Source organism: Lutjanus erythropterus, chromosome 16, assembly GCF_056507025.1.
Source record: "Lutjanus erythropterus isolate fLutEry1 chromosome 16, fLutEry1.hap2, whole genome shotgun sequence".
NCBI classification, from domain to species: domain Eukaryota; kingdom Metazoa; phylum Chordata; class Actinopteri; order Lutjaniformes; family Lutjanidae; genus Lutjanus; species Lutjanus erythropterus.
Window position 1 is genome coordinate 32,733,345 of NC_139332.1, and position 20,679 is coordinate 32,754,023.

Below are 20,679 nucleotides of genomic sequence, written 5' to 3' on the forward strand. Positions count from 1 at the left end.
AAAAATGGAGTTCTGATAAAGCAGTGGCGAGATCAACAGCACCCCAAGTGCTTTCTGCAGGAATTTTCACCATGCAGCCAGAAAACCATGTGATTTCCTGTAACTCCTCAGTCTGGTGAATCGGCAACTGTAAACTCGCTGCCATGAGTCTTTTGCAGAGGATGCAAATAATAGATCTCGAGTGCCCTCAAGTGGATTAAAATAAGAAATGAATAAAGTGTATTATTGTATTGAAATGACATAAAATCTAACATAACATAACATAACATAACATAACATAACATAACATAACATAACATAACATAACATAAACTTTACAAACCTATTTTGCAATGGAAGGTATTGTCCAAATTCACTTACCCAGAAACAACAGCAGGTCATTGGCTGTTAGCTCTCTGCTCCCCAATGATGCATCAGACATCTAGTATAAATGTATGTCATATCATACATAGTGTTTCTTCATATAATTAACCATATTCCTTAAGTATTGGAATGAGCAGATACAGAATAGCCTACTACATGTGTGATATTGTCAAAATTTATTTTATTGAAGGTACTTACAATTAAAGTTCCACTGATCAGGTGAAACAGAGATCAGCTGCACAATGTGGTTTTTCTGATGACTGACTGTCAGTTCAAAAGGTTTTAAGAGATTACTGTAAGGGGAAAATCAGGGTTTCTCTCAGAGTTTAAAAAAGCAATGTAACCTATTTGATATGGCATTGATGTTGTGTCTGTGTGTAAATCATGAGCTTTTATGCAAGTATGTTGCTCTATGCAAACTTTTAATGTAGCTGAAATTCACATTTCGCTTTACAGTTTATAATATTTGAACGTATAGATTTAATGCCTTATAGTTAGTTATTTAACAGTTGAGAGGAGGTAGAGCACCTGGTGTGTGTAAACTCCATAAGAAACCACTGCCAGCTGCCGTGAACCTGCTGGACCAAATCATCCACAAAATAGAGAAGTAACCTGTCAAACATTACTCCAGGACCTGGCAGCACGTTTGCTCTCTTTTTCTTCACTCGTGAAAAGACTGACATGTTAACAATTAAAACTATGAAGAGAAGGTCAAAGGGGTCAAAGGTCATCCTTACGTGTAGCAGGCAGAGACTTTTTGGCTGTTGCAGGGATCCAAACAATAGATTTTTTAGGCAGCTATTTTCATCATCAGATTGTCAGAACAAAGTGAAATGATTTTTTTTTTCATCTATTATCTATTAAAAATTGCAGACCATTAGGGATCACCCACACTGAATTTATTTTATGTTACATTAAGAGAAATCATGTCTTTAACTGTCCCATATTAGACCAAAATGTCTTTCAAGAAAAACAGTTTCCCATATTATGTAACAGCTGTAATAATTTCTCCTGTTCTCTGGACATTAAAAAATGATTTCCTAATGTGGTTTCCATTTAAGTGATGCAAGATATAAATTCACTCTTCTTATTTTGTGTAAAAATATGATGTAAAGTTTATTTGAATCTAATATGAGGCATCAGCAGTCTGACTTTGTTAAATCCAGAGGGTATTTTCTAAACTCACAGTCTTTTTGATGTAATATTAGTAGCAGTGAAAGTAGACAGTGTTTACTTGGTGAGCTGCAGTGGAAGAAGAGCAACACAAACTTGAAACTTCAGAAGTTGTAATGCAGTGTCCTAGAATATCATAATATATCACACAATATACATTTTATCACACTTTATATAATTTTGAGCTGTGATGAATTATTATAAGTTATGTTTTCATTAATTTTATAGTTTTCACAGGATGCAAAATAATAACCTGCTCAACTATGCATCTTTTTTTTAACAGTATTGTAAATGATGATTGAGTTTAAATAAAGGGTATGTGTGATCGAGCATTAAATTAAAAAAAGCACTGAATAAACTCTGCCATTGCAGTGAGTTTGCTCAGTCTTTCAGAATAAAAATACTAAAGTATCATCAAGCTATGGATCGCAGGCTTCCATTGATCCAGTTACTTTGAATTACAATTCTCCACAACGACAGTACAGCATGCAGACTAAATATTAATTTACCTTTTTATCATTATTTTCCTAATTTAGATTAACTGCAGGTAACATTTTCTTATACTTTAAAAAAAAAAAAAAAAACATTTTCTTATACTGCTCCTCTTAATTTTACATGTGATTGGAAACAAACTACGCACTTCCTGTAGTTCTGAGTTTAACTTGGTGACCATTAGATGGCGACATTGCATCACATATTTCAATACTCTGAACGGCAGTAACCTGGAGTGATCAATAGATGGCACATTTAACCAGTAATCCAACATGGTAACTAATGAATTTTAGATCTCACACATCTTCTGAAAGTTAAAATTGTGTTTTTCCTTTTCTTACTATTCTTATATGAATAATGAACTATAACATCTGGACATGTTTTTTTTCCTCAATCACGAAATCATCCTTATTTAAAAGTAATCTTAATTCCAGGACAAGGTTTTAGATAATCTGTCTTCTCCAAAGCAGCCGTTGATACTGTCTGCTAAATCCTGATCCAATCAACAGATATGAGAGCGCAGGTGGTGCATCTGGTTCATATTATGTCTCAGTGGCTTTCATCCTCCAAAAAACAAGACATTTGCATCACATAAAGTGACTAACTTCTTATATGCTGACAATTATTTCTAGTTTTTTCATTACTATTTCATCACTTTCAAACACCTACATCTTACATGTTAAATTTATTAAGATACTCTGAATACATATTTTATGCAATCACTTACATCACATGGTTTTTCAAATTCCAAGAAACATAGAGGCTTAAGAAGTCATGTGTACAATATGCAAGAGTTTGGAGAAGATGGGCTGAAGTGAAAGTGAGATATTTTTTTTTTATTCCTGCTCTGTTTCAGTAAGTAATCACACAAAAGAAAATCCAATCCTTAAATTAAGTCACGGTCAGAGAAAACAGCACTACATTTATCTGTTGATTATTCAGGAAAATGCTCAACTATTTTGTCCAAAATGTTTGGAAAAGGAAATCAAGCAAATATGTGTGTATATCATCTTGTATCTCACTAAATGCAAGAATGAATAAAGCAGTCTGAGAGACTTTGAACCAGTTACAGCAGTTAGACTGCAGAGGTGCAGCCTTTATTGTTTTGCACATCCTGCAGGGACACATCAGGAGGCACAGCGGGATGACAAGCCAGACTTTCACACCTGAGCCCAGTACATGCACACACACACACACACACACACACACACACACACACACACAAACAGAATCCCCTCCCTTGTGTCCCCCTCATTCTCGTACTTTGATGCTATTGTGGATATAGTTTACATGTATTGGTATAAACTTCACACACGTAGTGTTTTGACCCCAAACAGAAATAAACAACATTACAGCACCCTTTAACAAAAGTGCAAAGCTCTGAGACATATGCTGCAAAAGAGATTACATATATAGGATTAGGAAGCATGCTAATCTTAATCTTGTTTCATGCCAGTAGTGATCTCTGTTGATTTTATCTGAACCAGCTTTAAGCATTTCTTGTTCTGTGGATGGTTTGTGGTGCACAGTTCTGTCTCACAGTCAAATTACATACATAATACACAGCCACAGTGTTGAAAATATTTTTTACTTTTATAGATTTGCCCTCTCTCTCTCAATAAACCTTCTGGAGAAGAAAGTCCACATTCATTCAAATGGAAATCAGTCACCTTGTAGTCCTTGCTCTCTTTTTTGAGAGTATAATGAAGTGTCCCTTCTCAGGTTCACACATTTACAACTCATTTTGCATGACTGCATAATTAAGCAGCTGCTGTTTTCCTAGACTTGGATAGTTAGTGCCATGGAACTGTGCTCGCCATGAGCTTTGGTTTTCAAATTCATCTCTGCTCCTTGTCGCTATGTTATCTGAAGAAAATCATATTTTCAAAAGAAATTTAAAAAGTGATGCTATATAAAACTTTAATTAGTATTTTCTTGTTTGATAAAATGTAACTTATTCTAACATGAAAAAAGCATGAAAACCCAACTTTATCTGAACCTGCTGTGGTCTTTGGTTGGAAAGCTGTAGGCTTTTGGCTCTCTATGTTACATAACTGCCCATCTTTGATTTATAGCACAACACAGGAAACGGGCAATTGTTCTGCAAATGCAAACACAGCATGCAGCAGTGTCCACTTTGTGAAAGGAAGCAATTTCTTATCAAACCTCTTCTTAAATCACAAACTCCCAAGTGAGTGAAGTGCCCTGGTATCTTTATTTTATTAGTGTAGTTACACTACAACAGGGTATCATGTAATGTCACCATTCTGTTTTTGTATTTTGTATTTGTATATTTTGAAATGTTACATGTAATAATACTACTTCTTAGGTACCAGCTAGCACCTCACTCGCAAATACATACTTGTTCATGATAGCATGAAAAGGTAATTTTTTGTAAAAGTATTTTTGTTAGGAAGAAAAAAAGGAAAGTAGAGACATTTGCAGCAAAAACACAACCACACAACACAGGTGTGGTTTTGTATACAGGCTTTGTAAAGCAAACACTTGCACACTGGGATGCAAATGAAAATAGCTGGGAATGGAAAGATCAGCATGCTGGTCCCAGATACTGTGATTCCATGTACAACTGAAATAACATGAATAGTACTATTGACACAGTAAGTGTGTAAGTGTGCACTTGTGTGTAGGAGGGGGTGGCATGAAAGCCTGCATGCTTTCAAGTGACAATTTTTCAGAAATGATGTATTCAAGAGCTGACATCGCAACAACTAGGAACCTTAAAAGCTCAGTGTTGTTCTGTATCTGAAAACTGCTGCTTGCACCACTTGTCAAAGGGACTGTTGTTGCTAAGGAAGGCTTGCCGGCCATAGTGAAACTGAATGGACTGAGGCAGAGACCTACACTTAGAGTTGTGCAAACACGACAAACACATAAAAAATACTAAAGCCCTAAACACATATATTTTGTTGTGGGTTATTTGTGACACCAGGCTTATGCAAACGCCATAAAATCTATCTGTGAACCTGCTGTTTGGTTGTCAATACCAAATTAGGTTACAGTAGATTTTTAAAACTCAGAAAACCTATGACTCAGGACTGAGGCGTTGTGAGGGAGAGAGCTTCCTTGGCAACCATTTCTGGACTGATTGTCATCATGTGACAAGCTGATGCAGCCAAGTGCTAAAAAAACAGAGGGACGCACGGGGAGAGAGAGGTGGAGAGAGAGCGAGAGAGAGTGGGGGTGTGTGTGTGTGAGAGAGAGAGAAAAAGCACCATTGATGAGTCAGAGGAGGCTGATTCTGACGTAACCCACCAATCCATCCCTCCTTCCAATTCCCCTGCCTACATGGCCATTCCTGGATATTCAGGTCAGAGCCTGCTTCCCCACAAAATATAGCATAGCAACATAACACAACATATTGTGCATTTTATCTAAAACACACACACACACACACACACACACACACACACACACACACACACACACACACATATATACATAAATACAATTAGAATAAATTATTTGGGAAAAAACAAATAATGTGATGAAAACAGATATTTTATCTATTTGAAGTTCTTTATTCGTATGTTATTAGTAGCTTCATGATTATGATTTTTTTAATTCTTACTTTACATTTTCCCATATCATGTATATACATATATATATCTTTTAGGTTGTATTATATGTTAAAATATACACACATGTACTGTTAACATATTACTGCCGACCTGAGAAATATAATATAACAACGTCTGGTTAGCAATATACAGCCTGGCCTGGCAAACACATAATCACATACCGGATATAATCAAATTCCTTGTTCAATTCAGTTTTCATCTGATGTGGTGTGGATTTCAAACCAAAACAGAATTATACTTGAGAAACTAGCTTGTCTCAATATAATTCAGAATCCCACTTTTATCATTTGAGTTATGCAGTTTGGGCCTCAATCATCCGCAGATTACAGTAATCGCTTGTAGAGGAAATTCTTCCCAAGCTGTGGAGCAAATTCACCGTTCATGAGCCATCCATCAGTCAGATCACCAGGCTGTTCTGTGTTAGTAAGCATACAGGTGAGATATTTAAGAATAAACCAGCAAGCTAATATACAACCTCACAGGCTATTGTCAAAATGAGATCACTTCAAATAAGTAATCTACATCTTTAATTTAAAAAATAGAAGTAAAGCATAAAGAATAGCCTTATATTCAAATTAAATGTATTTAATTTGGAGGAGTTACAGAATTATACTCTCAACAATTAGATTTTACTTCACAGTGTGTGAATTAAAGCTTGAGTTTACACCAGTTTATGATTTAATTGAAATGAGAACAAATAAATATTCTATTCTGAAAAACCTCTTTAATTCAAAAGTGCAGCCTGTGCTCTGTTTATCTGTTTCTTCCTGCTTTATTCTGGAAACCAACACTTGTCAGACTCCTGCAGCTGAATCCCACATCCTTCCCAGGAACACCGAAATGCGGATTCTCTGCATGTTAAAAAAAAAAAGCAAAACTGCTCTTAGATCAGCCTCTTGCATTCAGAGTGCATCCGCATCGCTGGCAATGCGTTTTCATAGCAGGGACGCATGCGCAGTGCTTCGTGTTGCAACATGCACTGAGATCGACAGCATTCGTCATCTGGAGAGAAAAAAAAAGACATTTCTAACCCGTATGAGACAAACTCGGAAACTACACATGAACTGGAAAGGATTACTGCGGTCATATGAGGATTACAGTCGAGGAAGTTTGGAAAATAGCACGATCAATAGTACTGAAATCGTTTTTGTCACGTGGTCAAGTTTGACCAATCGGAGCGAGACAAATCCAGTCGAAAGTATGCTCTTTGTTCGGATATTTTGCGAACTTTATCCCCAAATCTGAGCCTAAACGGTCTAAATCACAGGATGTGGATGTGGATGGGACATTTTTTGCGAGGAAGGACGCGCTGTGGATCTGTATTATCGTGTTTTTCTGTGGAATGCCACGTGTTCAAGTTTTGATAAACAGTGCGCTCGAGCTTATTTCATCACATGACTCCCCTCCCCCACCCAGCGCAGGGAATGGGGGAAGAAGGCGGACATGTTTGAGGGAAATGTGTTGGTTAAAAAGTATCGAGGTGGAAGACAAGAAGATTATTTGAAGAAAGGTTTCGCATTATTTTGGGATTTACCAGTCGACATTCGTATTTGTTTTAAATTCAAGGTTTTTATGTCATACTTTGAAATTTTATTTCTTTGTTTTTTAAGTAATTTTACTGTACGTCTACTTTGTGTTTTTCCATGGTGAAGTTACCAAAACTTTAGTAATATTTCGTATTTTAAAGTATGTAGTGTTACTTTCCATCGTTTGTTTGAGTGACATTGTAGGGAATTTGTAACCTTGGTGTGGGGGATGGGCGCATGTGGTTAGGTAACCATTTTGTGTGATTGTCGAATTTAAAGTGTCGGTCGTTTTTAAAAGTAAGGACTTTGATTATGTGTTTTTTTTCCCCAAAGTTATGGCATTTCTAATAGTTTTTGGTTAATTTCTTTTGTAAACTTTAAAAGGTCAGACATGGCATTTGTACTTTGAAACCCTAACATTGATTTTCCCTTGATTACCTATTACCTTTAACGTTAATTAACGTAATTTTAGGTATGATTAATAAGTTGGGCTGGGCAGAAAACAGTCTTTAATCAATGGAGTTTGAGGTCAGTGAGGAAAACTGCTGTGTCATTCAGTGGGTAGGTGGTACTTCTTATCATTCTGCCATTTGATTTTATTGTTTCTTGTCGTAAACGGGAGTTAATGCCTCACCGATGTACAGTCAGTGTTAGTTTTAAGTTTGGATTTGATCCTAGCAACGTTACTACTTTGTTTGTGAGCCATGGAGGCCTTGTTTGGCTGTTGTTCTTAAATTATGTCCTTAGTCTTCAGCAGATAAACGTTACTTATTTAAGTGGCGTTTTTATTTGAAATGTGTGGCGTTCTGTACTTATTTTGTGAATGATTTGACTTTTTCTTTCTTGTTCTTTCTTTAATTCCACTATAATGGCCTGTGTCACTGTACTTAAAGATGGCGGCTGTGCGTCTCTTCTGAAAGACAGAAATGCGGATATTCCAGTAAGTAGAGAGCTCGTGGGGAGAGGCTCTTGGCTCTTGAGCGGTACGCGTGACCCGGTGAAAGGACCAATAGGCTTCTTGGTATTTACACTGGAAGCCCGCGTTACAACCGTATTGACCAATCGTAGCGTTCGCTTTGCACACGTTGACGTAATGTAATATGATAAGGAGGAGGATGGCTTCGGTGCCCTCGCGTTTTGTACAAGATTATATTGAAGAACCAGTTAAAGACCGCACTTCTGAAATACTCAACAGGCCGGGCCAATCGTATTGTGCAATTGCTTCGATGGACAGCAAAAACTTGCGAATAGGTTGGCCCGAAAGAGCGGCAGTGAAACCTCAATATTAAGGGGTGTGGTGACTTTGATAGACAGTGTAAGCAGCGAATAGCAGCTCCGAGGGCGTGGACATTCTGAGGTGGTCTATCCAATAGGGGAAATGGTTGGTCTATAAAAGAGCGGGTGTAGTCGCATCGTCGCCATTTCAACGAAGCAGATTAAAGGAGTTCGCTGTGGCGGGGAGCGGAGAAAACTGACGAACAGAGACGGATCCTGGTCTGAGTCTAGCTAAAAACAGAATCCGGATCCATCCTGATGGATATGGCTGTTAACCCGCTCCTTGACAGGTATCTACCGGTAAAATTGACTCTCAGCTTTCCATCAGAGGATATATTGTGAACATTTGTCTTTTTTTTCACCAAAATATCGTTGCTGGCAGCCTATGTTTGCTGTAATACGAATGGAAGAGAGAAATGGACATTGAATGTGCTACAGGAACAAGTGTGTCGCGTCATTAAAGGAATTAGAAGCGAAATCCATGTTAAGGAATTAAAATGTGTTTGTGGGTCGTAACAAGCTGCGACTGTTGTTCGCACTACGCCGGCGCCATCTTCGGAGCGCCTCTGCCGTTGGCCGCTCTCTCCCGCTGCCTGCCAGTTGGTGCTAGCGTTGCTAGCATTAGCTTCACAGACCCAAGCTTTCCTCTTTAGAACAGTCTCTCGACCACAGATAATGACTCAGATCGGCGTGTTTTGTTTATATAACGTTGTGAGTTAGTCTTCTGATCTAAGCGGCCTGACACAAGGTATCCTAACAAGGCCGCTAACATTAACGTTAAACGTTAACTACCATGATTGCAGCCGACTGACAAGACGAACAAGTGTGTATGAACATCAGTTGAGCTAAATTAGTGTTAAAAGTTATCGCAGGTAGTCTTAAAAAGGCCGAGGAGGCTATACCGGCATTATCGCTTGTTTCGTCAGGTTGTTATTGTAGCCATGTGACGGTCAGGGGTTGTTGTGATCATTGGTACAGTGTTGTAGCGCAGTGGCTAACGCAGCTATCCATGTGTGTTGGGTGTTACAGTTGGTTGCCTGGTTACATCGCTCAGTGTCACTCAACCCAAGCTAGGTAAATTTCTTTGTTTTAAATTGTTATTCGCCAACTTTGTTGGTTTTACGTAATTTATCTTAAAGCAACTCAAATGTACTTAAATATTAAGTTTTATTGTTTTTTGTTTTATTTTCTTGGGCACAATTTACTCATTAATTTGTTAATCCGACTTACAGCTAACAAAATGTTTTTGTTTAGTGTTGTTAATGTTATGTACATGATTACTTTCCCTTTTTAATAATAAAGTACACTAACTGTCAAATGTGTTTCCAGAAGTTGTATCATTCAAAACATTGTTTTACCATAAACATCTAAAAGTAGATCTTCCATATACTATATTTATTGTTTAAAACCCTACTGTTTATGTAGTGGCAACTAAATTCTATATATATATTTAATACATTTCTTTGTGTTTAGAATGGTTTTGTTTAATATGCAGGAGTAGGGTGAGCTAGTACAGACATTTTGCCTGGGATACAGGTATTAAACAAGCAGATGTCCCATGGCGACACCATACTTTTAGCATAATCTAAATATAATACAACATGCATCAGGTTGTTCAAGGTCACTTAAAAGAGAACAGCTCTTAATGGGCAGACAAACTTATTTGGTCTTGGATATTAACTTAAATGCAATGGGGCATGCAACAGTGACAGTCCTTATAGCCACAAGGTAGCTGAGGTGTTTATTTTCCAGCAGATGACCCTAAGCGCCCCTATTCACTCTTGGAGCAAGTTTTGTTTTCGGTAGGTAATCACTGATGGGCAATGGTGAGTTTATATTTGGTGACAGAGGGAGATGATGGGCCATGAGATCGTAATTAGCAATGGAATATTTCATCAGGAAAATCCATTAATTTGTGATATATACCACATAGGAAGGAGTATATGTCTGTCAGCAAATTACTGATGTCATTGGAGAATATCAAATGTTTATGAGCGTTTTGTGTCAGGCATCCATGAGTACATGTAGCATTGCAGCATTTCTGATCAGACAGACCTGAAACACGTCCCAGTTTTACAGTGGGGTGGGGCATGTCAATAGATGTGCAAGTGTTCATTTGTATTTGCTTAAGGTATGTCAATTGAAGCACAATACATTTCAGCATCGTTGAGAGGCAGCACTTTTCTGATGGTAGTGTATAACTGCATGTTAGTAATTTGTGTAGGGTTGATGTAGCACTAAGCTATGACTCTGTATTTTACTTCACTGGAGGGACTGTGACTGTCCCCCCTGGCAGAATGCTTGTGTTGCAGGGAGTCGGGGTGTTATTTCTTAGTTAAGCCAGGACACTGCTTGGGCTGTTAAACTACATTGTACTTCAGGCAGTGCTGGTGAGATGATCTGTAGAAATAGTAATAGTAGTTGGTGTCACTAACAGAATGACATTCAGTGCAGAAATAGGCCTTATAAAAGAAGGGCAAGACTGTTTTTCAAAGACAGTCTTCCCGGGTATTACAAGTGAATATTTTTTACATTATTCTCACTCCTTACTAGTTTTTGTTTATGGTGTTAAATGTTGTTAAATCGTTACATGCTAACTGTAATTGAGAGGTTAGCAGGAACTTCCTCAGTTAACAGTGTAGACACATTCCAGGTTTTTATAGAACAATTTTTAAAGGCCAGTGGAAGCACCTGACTCATTCTGTATAGACTAGCCTTGCTCGCTATCCCTGTGGAAACAACCTATTACAGGTTTCAGTGGCCAACAGAGTCCTAGTTCTACTGATAACACAGAAATTGTACAACACAGCAGGATATTTACTCAACATTTACCTAGTTAATTTACTCAGTTTACTTTTTTCTAACAATATTGTAAATTTCTGGGCATATTATGGGGATTTTTGTTGGAAAACTCTACAATTGACCTGTCATTACTGTAACCTCTCAGCTGAAACTCCACCCACAGTCCTCTGGGAGAGCTTTTTTCCTACATGGAAACGGGGGTGGAGTTTCTGTTGGTGTGATCGGCGAGTTAGACATAGAGAAGAGGAAGCGGTAGTCATGCCTGTTCTTCTGGGAGTGCTGATTTGGCAGGAGTATATTCAAAGTCAGGCTGACCAAGGCTTGCTGAGTAATGTTTAGAAAGTGACTGACTGAGTGTATTGTGAAGGGGATTTACTCTTTTATATGTGCTTATGAGTAGAGTAAACAGGATTAATGTTTGAGTTTGATAGAATAACATACAACGTATTCAACTAAGAACATTATTTTCAGGTTGCTGCAATAAGACAAAAACAAAGTTTCATAGTATTTTGTTAGGGGATGGAATATATAGCATAAATGTTTGTGTTAGTGTTGGGAGAAAATTATCTTTTCAGTTTGTTTTTTTTATTTTGTTAATATGACCGAATGTTATAGAGTTACAGATGCAAACTTTAGGAAATTCAAGACTGTTGCAGCTTGTTTGAGATGCTGGAAATGTAGACAATGTGCCTGGATTAAGACTTGGTACAGTTCACATTCAACAAATGAACAGACTTTTAGTTTGGCGGTAAAGTCAACAATTTGATGATTTTATTAAGGTGTAAAGCAAACCATAACCAGCATGGGAGACTTGTAAATATCTGTATCTTCTTATGACATATAGGTCTTGTCACCATCCTAACAACCTTGCCTAGTAGTTAATTTTTCAACTACTCTTTACAGCTCCCATGTCGGGGTTGACGTTGGCATAATGGGAATCACAACGATGGACCAGAGTTCTGGCACAGCTGGAAAACGCATCCGAAAACCGTCACTGCTCTATGAAGGCTTTGAGAGTCCCGGGATGCCACCCCTCAGTCAGTTGGCCCATTTGGGACCCCCGCAGCCCCCGGTGAAAGACCCGAGCCGACAGGGGAAAATGACCAACCAGCTACAGTTCCTACAGAAAGTGCTGCTCAAGTCTTTGTGGAGGCACCACTTTGCCTGGCCCTTCCATGAACCTGTAGATGCAGCCAAGCTCAACCTGCCTGTGAGTGTCAAGGAATTAGAAGTCTGTCTGTATTTCTAGAACCTCACTCCATTACATTGCAGTTCAGTTTTAACAGTGTCCCTGTGCTTGGGGTTAGAAGGGGAGATGAAAGCTATTTCAGTTCAGTTTGAACTAAGCTTTTAATGGTACTGTTAAAAAAAACTACTCCAGAACTTTTCTTTTGTGTGTGTATTAACCATGTTCCTGACTAATAGTACAGCTTTTCAAACTATTTGGTACTAATGTGGTGTAGTCATTATATCTTTTGAGGTCTTTTCCTCCCTAATATATCTAAATTGGTTAAAAAGTAATTTTGGGATGTAGTGAGCACAATTTCTTCTCCTGACACTCTGTCTCCCCCTCCAGGACTATCACAAGATCATCAAAACTCCAATGGACATGGGCACTATTAAGAAGAGACTAGAAAACAACTATTACCGTAGTGCCAGTGAGTGCATGCAGGACTTCAACACCATGTTCACCAATTGCTACATTTATAACAAGGTAAGACTTTGTGTGCGAGTGTGTCTGAGAGTGTTTCATGCCAGCTGCCAGCCTGGGCATATAGCATGTATGTTGATTTTTGTCCACAAAACAGTTGTCATGAAAGCTTATATGAATTAAATCTCCTGGTAATCATTTTAAGCCAATGACAGATTGTGTACCTTAACATGAGTTGTTCAGGTGCAAAATGTCATGAAAACAAGGACATCACTTTATAAAATATACTTTTTAAGAGTATTTAAGTATGTAAGAGTTCTTTTAATTTGTTTTTAGAAAAAGTGTGACTTGTTTTGAACTATGTACAACTTTCCACTTTTCCTCCTCTATAGCCTACAGATGACATAGTACTGATGGCCCAGTCTCTGGAGAAGGCATTCCTGCAGAAAGTGGCTCAGATGCCCCAGGATGAGGTAGAGTTGCCCCCTCCTCCTCCCCGGGTCAAACCAAGCAAACCTGGCAGAAAAGGCAGAGGTAAGCACTGGCTGCATGCAGGTTAATACAGCATCACCTTAAATCCACACTCTTCACACACAGTGCATGCGTACAGTATAATCTTAAAAGTGCACACATTTTTCTGCCTACTGAATTTCTCAACTCTCCTTCTCCTAGTCTCTGGAGGAGTGACAACGGCTCATCAAGTCCCTGCTGTCTCCCAGTCAGCGTACTCACCTCCCACCCCGGAAACGCCTGACTCCATCCTCTCCACCCCCCCACAGACACTTTTGTCCAAAAGCCTACCCCCTTCACTTCAAACTGAACAAACGATCCCGACCATTACGGGTCTCCCTCCCACACAGCCCACTGCTAAGGTAATGGCTAACACTTGGCATTTTGTATTTGTGCAATAAGAATTTGACATTATTTTGAATAAAATGAATGAAGACCATAGACTGAACAACATCCCTCTCTGACCCTCCCCCTCTTCATTGTCTTTTCTTCTCCTAGAAAAAGGGTGTGAAGAGGAAAGCAGACACGACCACTCCAACCACTGTAGCCATGCCGATCATGAGCACCATGGGTGTCAGTGGCATCAGCCTTGGGATGGGAGGTGGGCACAACTCCCCGCTCACCCTCACTTCTCTGGGGGTGGACCACAACACCAGCCTGGCGATGAGCCAGAGCATGGGCATGGGGATGGGCCACGGAACGGTGATGATGAGTACCAAATCAGCAGGAGGGGGCAGGAGAGGAGTAAGTGGACGACCCATCAAGCCCCCAAAGAAGGACTTACCTGATTCCATGCTCCCACCACCGGTCCGTCGCAGCAAACTTGGCCCCCAGCTGCGCTACTGCAATGGGGTCCTGAAAGAGCTGCTGTCAAAGAAGCATGCAGCCTATGCCTGGCCGTTCTACAAGCCGGTCGATGTCTCCACACTAGGTCTTCACGACTACCATGACATCATTAAGCAGCCAATGGACCTCAGCACCATCAAGGTACCTGGCTTAGGAATACACATAGAACTGTCAGTAGGATGTTATCTGGTCTCCAGTTCTGCTGCACTAAACTGCAGATAACAGTAGCAGACGTTGAATGAAAACAGGACAACCCTGACATTGTTAACACATTGTCCCTTTGCAGTGCTTTGAAAACCACTTAACTCACAGGCTGCACTTGTTATAAAATCCTTCTAAACATCTGAGTTTGAAGCTAGATGGAAAACATAGCAGAACATAGTGCACAAACCTTTGTTTTGTTTTTCTTCAATACATTATTCAGCTAAAATGTCTTCTCTCTTTGTGTCTTTAGCGGAAGATGGACAGCAGAGAGTATCGTGACTCTCAGCAGTTCTCTGCTGATGTTAGACTGATGTTCTCCAACTGCTACAAGTACAACCCCCCTGATCACGATGTGGTGGCAATGGCCAGAAAACTCCAGGTAATGTACTTGTTCTAGTGATTCGATTTTTTTTAAATCAAACCATGAGTGTTTTTTGTTTTAAAACTGATCCACTCACATGCTGTCAAACTTTCTTTTAGGATGTCTTTGAGTTCTGCTTTGCTAAGATGCCAGATGAGCCTCCAGCACCCCCTAGCTCCTCGTCTTCTTCCTCCTCATCATCATCGTCATCTGAGAGTGAGCTCAGCAGTGAAAGTGAGGAGAGCGAGAGCAGCCCCAGCTCAGACTCTGAGGAGGAGAGGGCAAACCGGCTAGCAGAGCTGCAGGAACAGGTCTGCATTAAATTTGTGAAGATGTTCAGATACAAGTTTTTGTGGCATTAATGTGATGTTCTAACTTTGCTGTATCCTTAGTAATCCATTCACTCATCTGTCTTCCTTTCTCCCTTCAGCTTAAAGCCGTACACGAGCAGCTCACTGCACTCTCCCAGGGCCCCATTGTCAAACCCAAGAAGAAGAAAGAGAAGAAGGACAAGAAAAAGAAGAAAAAGGTAGAGAAAGAGAAGCATCGGAGGATAGAGGAGGAGCTACCGCCTATTAAACCAGCCAAGGCCCCCAAGATCACCAAGACTCCAAAACCCAAGACCAACAAAGCAGCAGGGTGCCCTGTGGTGCCGATAAAGAAGGCACCAAGCAAGAAAAATAACAAGAGCAAGTGAGTACTGACGCCTGTTGGACAGTGTTGGTATTGAAAGTATGTGGTGTGTGCTGTATTTGCTGGGGAATGTGGAAGATTCCCCAGAAAGTATCTGAAGGGCCTCGCTCTAGCACGAAGTCTAGCAGATTTGTATACAATTAGTTACTGTAATTTAATGTAAGTATCAATTAGTAAAAAAAAAATGAATGTTATTCATAAGTTATATAATGTGATGTCAACTTGCCTGCTGTTTCTAATGCTCTAATGGTTTATACCTCAGTCACCTATTAACAGTTTTTTCCATCTTTTTCTGTCTTGTCTTCCACCAGATCCAAGAAGGGTGGCATGACATTTAGCATGGCTCCGCCGGTCCACGATCCCATAGTGAGTCACTTTGACTCAGACGAAGAGGAGGAGACGGCGCCCATGTCGTACGACGAGAAGCGTCAGCTCAGCCTGGACATCAACAAGCTGCCCGGCGAGAAGCTGGGCCGTGTTGTTTACATCATCCAGTCCCGCGAGCCTTCACTCCGAGACACCAACCCAGAGGAGATCGAGATAGACTTTGAGACGTTGAAGCCATCGACGCTGCGGGAGCTTGAGCGATACGTCATGACGTGTCTTAGGAAGAAACCCCGAAAGCCATATGGTTAGTAGAGTGAAAGAACAAGAGTTTTTTTAATTACACGACACACTACAGCTAAAAAGAAGCTGAAGAATTCAATGCAGTCTATCAGCTATAGATCTTTGATTAATGTCATATAATATGCCCATCTGATGATTTATATTGTCACTTGTTTATATGCAGCAAGTAAAAATAACATTGCTGGCAAATCCCGGGAAGAGCTCGCTCTGGAGAAACAAATGGAGCTGGAGAGACGACTGATGGACGTCAGTGGTCAACTCAACTCCGGAAAGAAGCCTCCTAAGACCAAACGTAAGTCCTCCATACTGCAAACTTCTACAGAAGGAAAATTATTAGTTATAATTATCAAATATTATTGAATTAAACTGTTTTTATCAGATATTAATAGCAATTAAAAGTCTTTCAAAATCATGGAATCTGTACATTTCTACACTTTTTTTCTGAGTGACATACTTGTCATTACAGACTTAATTTTTTGCTCATGGATGCTTTTGTTCCATCTACAAAATTACCTAAGTCATTTTTTAATATATCAAAATATTTTTTTTAATAAGAAGACTAAAACAAAAAAGATCTGCAAAACTTAATTAAATATTTTTCTTTTTTGTGGCTTATGATATGACAGATAACACAGAATATATTAAAATGACCTGAAGCAGGTCTTTTCATAGAGCCCTAAAATTTGAAATTAGATTTCATACTACTAAAATGCAAGGTTAATTCTTAATTTTTCTACATGTAATGCTTTATAGGGAACATTCAGTGTCTTTCTGTTATGATATTAAAAGTAGAGCTGCAAATTAATCTATCAGTTGTCAACAATTTAATTTATTGCCAACTATTTTGATGCTCGATTAATCATTTTGAGTTACTGCTTCAAAATATATCCACGTTCTCTGCTTTCAGCTTCACAAATGTAAATATTGTCTGTTTTCTTTAGTCTTTCTTGACATTAAGCTGAATATCTTTGGGTTGTTGACATAACAAGACATTTCTGGAGATCATGTTGGGTTTTGGGAAACCATGATCAACATTTTTCACCATTTTCTGACATTTTACGGACCAAACAACTAATGGAGCAATTGAGAAAATCAAAATGATTAGAAAATGATCAACAGATTACATTGAATATAATTGTTAGCTGCAGCCTTAATTATAAATTAGTTGGGTTTAGATTATATTGTTCAAAAATTGCTTGATTGGCTAAACATGCTCCACATTGTATTGATTGTATTTGTGCGTTTGTTCTCCAGCAGAGAAACCTGCAACAGAGCCGCACACCCAGCCGTCACGTCTCAGTGCCAGTAGCTCCTCCTCAGACTCCTCTTCATCATCCTCTTCCTCCTCATCCTCGGACACAAGTGACTCAGACTCTGGCTGAGAGGCGGGAGGGTTTCCATGTGAAAAGGGTCGTGCGAAGGACCCCGGGCGTTTCGCTTCCCACCGAGTGGACTGAACTGCAGTAGAGCTACTGACGACGGAGCCGCGGGACGGATCAGACGAGACCAGCACCAGGCAGAACTGGTCTGACTCCACAAGTGTCAAACCAAGAAAGAGAGAGAGAGAGATGGGGCTTTCCCTGCGCTCAGCTCAGCCATCCAATCCCGTCCTGGACACAGACAAGTTAAAGATGATGAATGGACGGACAGGAAACTCATTGTACAGTCGTGCCGTTCTCTGGAGAACTGGCCTTGTTGGGCAGAGCGAGGGATGCTCCATCTCCCACAAAACGAGAAGAGCAAAGCATGCGTTGGAGGGATAAGGGTGCTAGAGCCAGAATCTGTCTTATTTCTGGAGATAATTTCCCTTCTTTCCGTGCTCTCTGTCTTTATGCTGTATAGATAAGGTGTACAGTTATATAAATATCTATTTTTCTTTTATAAAGAAGCATTTTATGGAGATAATTTATTCCCTCATTCTGGGAAAGATGAACTGGTGTGGGCAGAGTTGTGTTTTAGTTTTTGTTTAGATTTTTTTTCTTGAGTGACAGAAGGTAGAGGGGAAACACCTGTTTGTGTGTGTGTATGTGTGTGTGTGTTCGTATGTGAGCGTGTGCGTCTGTATGAATGTGTCACGTATGTGTTTTGCATGCACATGTGTGAGTGTGAGATCCGGCACCACAAGTGCAGCCTTGTGAAGTTCCTCATAGTTTTGACGCAGGCGTTGAAAATCAGTCTGCACGCAGAAGCACCTTGGTTCAGTAGAATACAGAATGCATGCAATACAGAGGAGCTGGCAAACATCTGCATACTCATGTACTACTTTACTGCATCCTTGTGTACTCATGTACTTGTTTGAAAGGGTTGGCCACTGTACAGAAATGTGACCTAGTTACACGTCAGTTTATACATTAATATTTCTGTTCCCATGTGTGCTGTCTTTTTTTTTCATCCATTTCTCTGTAAACATGTTTTTTTTTCTTCTTGTGACCAATCTGCTAATAAATCAGAGGACGTGTTTTGTCCGCTCACATGTGCCCAAATTACATCTCGGTTCTCTTTTGATTTCTTCTGGTGTTGACTTAAGTCACGAAACATCCGACCAGACTTGAGTACTTGAAGTTGCAAGAAAGATATTTGATATTTTTTTTGATTTCCCACAGACCATCACTTCTCACCACCATGGTGTCACAAAAGTAAAACTGCTTTGTCTTTTACAAACGATTTGGCCTTTGAGATCTTTGGCAGCTGAAAGTTTGGTTTTCTGTGTTAGCTGAGTTCTGTTTGAGTAACTTTACTTATTTGTGTGATTTTTAAAATCATTAGTATGTTTTCTCACCTGTGACTTTAAGTTGTGGATGGTGAGAGTTTTCTTTTTCTTTTTCTTTTTTGTTTTTTTTTAGCTGGTGAAAACATGAAAGTGGCTTTTTGAATTTTGGGATCCAGCAGCCAGTTTAACCAGTAGACAAAAAAGATGGTTTAATGTTGTGAGTAATAACAATGCACTGTTTGTTTGGTGGTACTACTAAACAAGTTTGTGATTTAGGTAAGGCGTGTATCGTTTTTGTTCTTTTAAAATCGCCTGTGGCTTGAGATTGGAGTATTGTATGTTTGAAACTGATTATTTATTTAGAAGGAATTTTGAATGGATATACTTTTTTTTCATAATACTGAAAGTAATCAAACGCTTTTAAGTCAAAGTCTACTCTATGAAATATGCACAGATTTAACTGTCAGGATTGTAGAAGTGTACATATTTTACAGTCTCAATCTTTGAGCATGTTTTTGTTTCTCCTTCAGTATCTTAGTCGAGCTTTTTCTCTGTCCAGCGAAGGTTTGTTTGGGCTACTGTTCTAAAACAAAATACTCCAGAGTTGTCAGTCTTACTTTTCTGAAGTTTGTCAGAAATCTAAATGCCTCTGTACTTGACTCCATCGTTTCATCTGAACATCTGTACATAAATAAACTGAGACATGTTCATCTTTTCACTGACTTCAGGGACATTTTATTCAGTTTCGATGTAGTTTTTAGGAACATACTGAGATCATTCCAGTTCAGGAATGAGGATCTTTGAACTTGAGAGTAACAGCGACATCTACTGTTATCAAATGGATTAAAATGTAGTTTATTATTCCTGTGTTCTTGGTGACAAAGAGATCTTTTGTTTTCTTTTTTCTTTTGTATTTCTTGAAATATCAAATTACAAGTTACAATTTTTAAACTGAGAACTAACAATGACTTTCTTCCCTTTTTCTGACATGTCCTTAACTGGCATCGAGAACTTGAAAATTAATTGGATAAATGTAAAATCTGACATATCTCGACAGCCTATTCAATCAAATATGGTTAATTTGTGTTGCTGCCTTTGTAATTATGCAGAACAGTTTAAATGGCTGATGCATCAGTAGCAAACTGCAAAATTATGTTCCCTACCATCAAGAGTGAATGATAAATCTTCATGAATACTACTTAACCCTCTATGGTACCATGTTGCCCTCAGGCAACAAACCCATTTTTGCCCTGTCACATCTCCACAATGCATCCCTTTAAATGATGCGATACTTTAAAAAAGAGGTAAAACCATAGGGAACCATTAACAATGCTTTAAGTTGTCACATGACCTCCAGGAAGCGATTTTGAAACCCTTCTTGGTGGGCTTTTTCTAAGGAGACAGCTCTGCTATCTTGCTGCAAAAAAAAGACTCTCAAAAAGTTATTTCTTGTCCCTTTTCCACCTGGAAAAAAATGTCTTCACACTAATAGGTGAGTAAACTTTAAGTTTTGATAGTTTCATGCAACTTATTTACTAATTTAATAGTGGATACTTGTTAAAATGCAGCTGTTGCCCTGAGGCAACAACGTGCCATCATGGAAAGTTGCAATGTTGCCTGCAACAGTGAACCATTATGGAATCACTATAGCAAACACAACACTGACCACTGGCCTATTTGGGTGGAGAAAAAGGGCAGATGCAGATACCCTGGATGTAAGGGTATAGTGAAATCACAGTGCACAAAATGTGTCACCTGCTTGTGCTTCACTCCTGAAAAAAACTGCTTCATGGAGTTCCATAAGCACTGAGCAGCAACACCACAAGTGATGGCAACACATGTCAGGA

General features: G+C 39.2%; 1 protein-coding gene across 2 annotated transcripts; it reads left to right on the forward strand.

The window, feature by feature from the left end:
• The first annotated feature begins 6,571 nt into the window (after nt 1-6,571).
• Nucleotides 6,572-19,554, forward strand: brd2a (bromodomain containing 2a). Of its 2 annotated transcripts, none has more exons than XM_084739228.1 (12): nt 6,572-8,718; nt 12,134-12,440; nt 12,807-12,944; nt 13,274-13,415; nt 13,554-13,753; nt 13,890-14,378; nt 14,692-14,820; nt 14,922-15,113; nt 15,233-15,495; nt 15,807-16,126; nt 16,286-16,414; nt 17,380-19,554. In XM_084739228.1, exons 1-12 carry the CDS (start codon nt 8,687-8,689, stop codon nt 17,502-17,504), a joined length of 2,466 nt encoding a protein of 821 aa, XP_084595354.1. In that variant the 5' UTR covers nt 6,572-8,686; the 3' UTR covers nt 17,505-19,554. The 2 variants fall into 2 exon arrangements, with proteins under 2 accessions (XP_084595354.1, XP_084595353.1); XM_084739227.1 differs by having other exon boundaries at nt 6,573-8,718; nt 17,377-19,554.
• Nucleotides 19,555-20,679: the final 1,125 nt, after the last annotated feature.

Excerpts from the sequence above, each read along its gene's own strand:
- brd2a (XM_084739227.1), top strand. The coding sequence starts at position 8,687 with ATGGATATGGCTGTTAACCCGCTCCTTGACAG. Across the intron at positions 14,379-14,691 it reads TGGACCTCAGCACCATCAAG|CGGAAGATGGACAGCAGAGA; the intron begins GTACCTGGCTTA and ends TTGTGTCTTTAG. Across the intron at positions 15,114-15,232 it reads TAGCAGAGCTGCAGGAACAG|CTTAAAGCCGTACACGAGCA; the intron begins GTCTGCATTAAA and ends TTCTCCCTTCAG.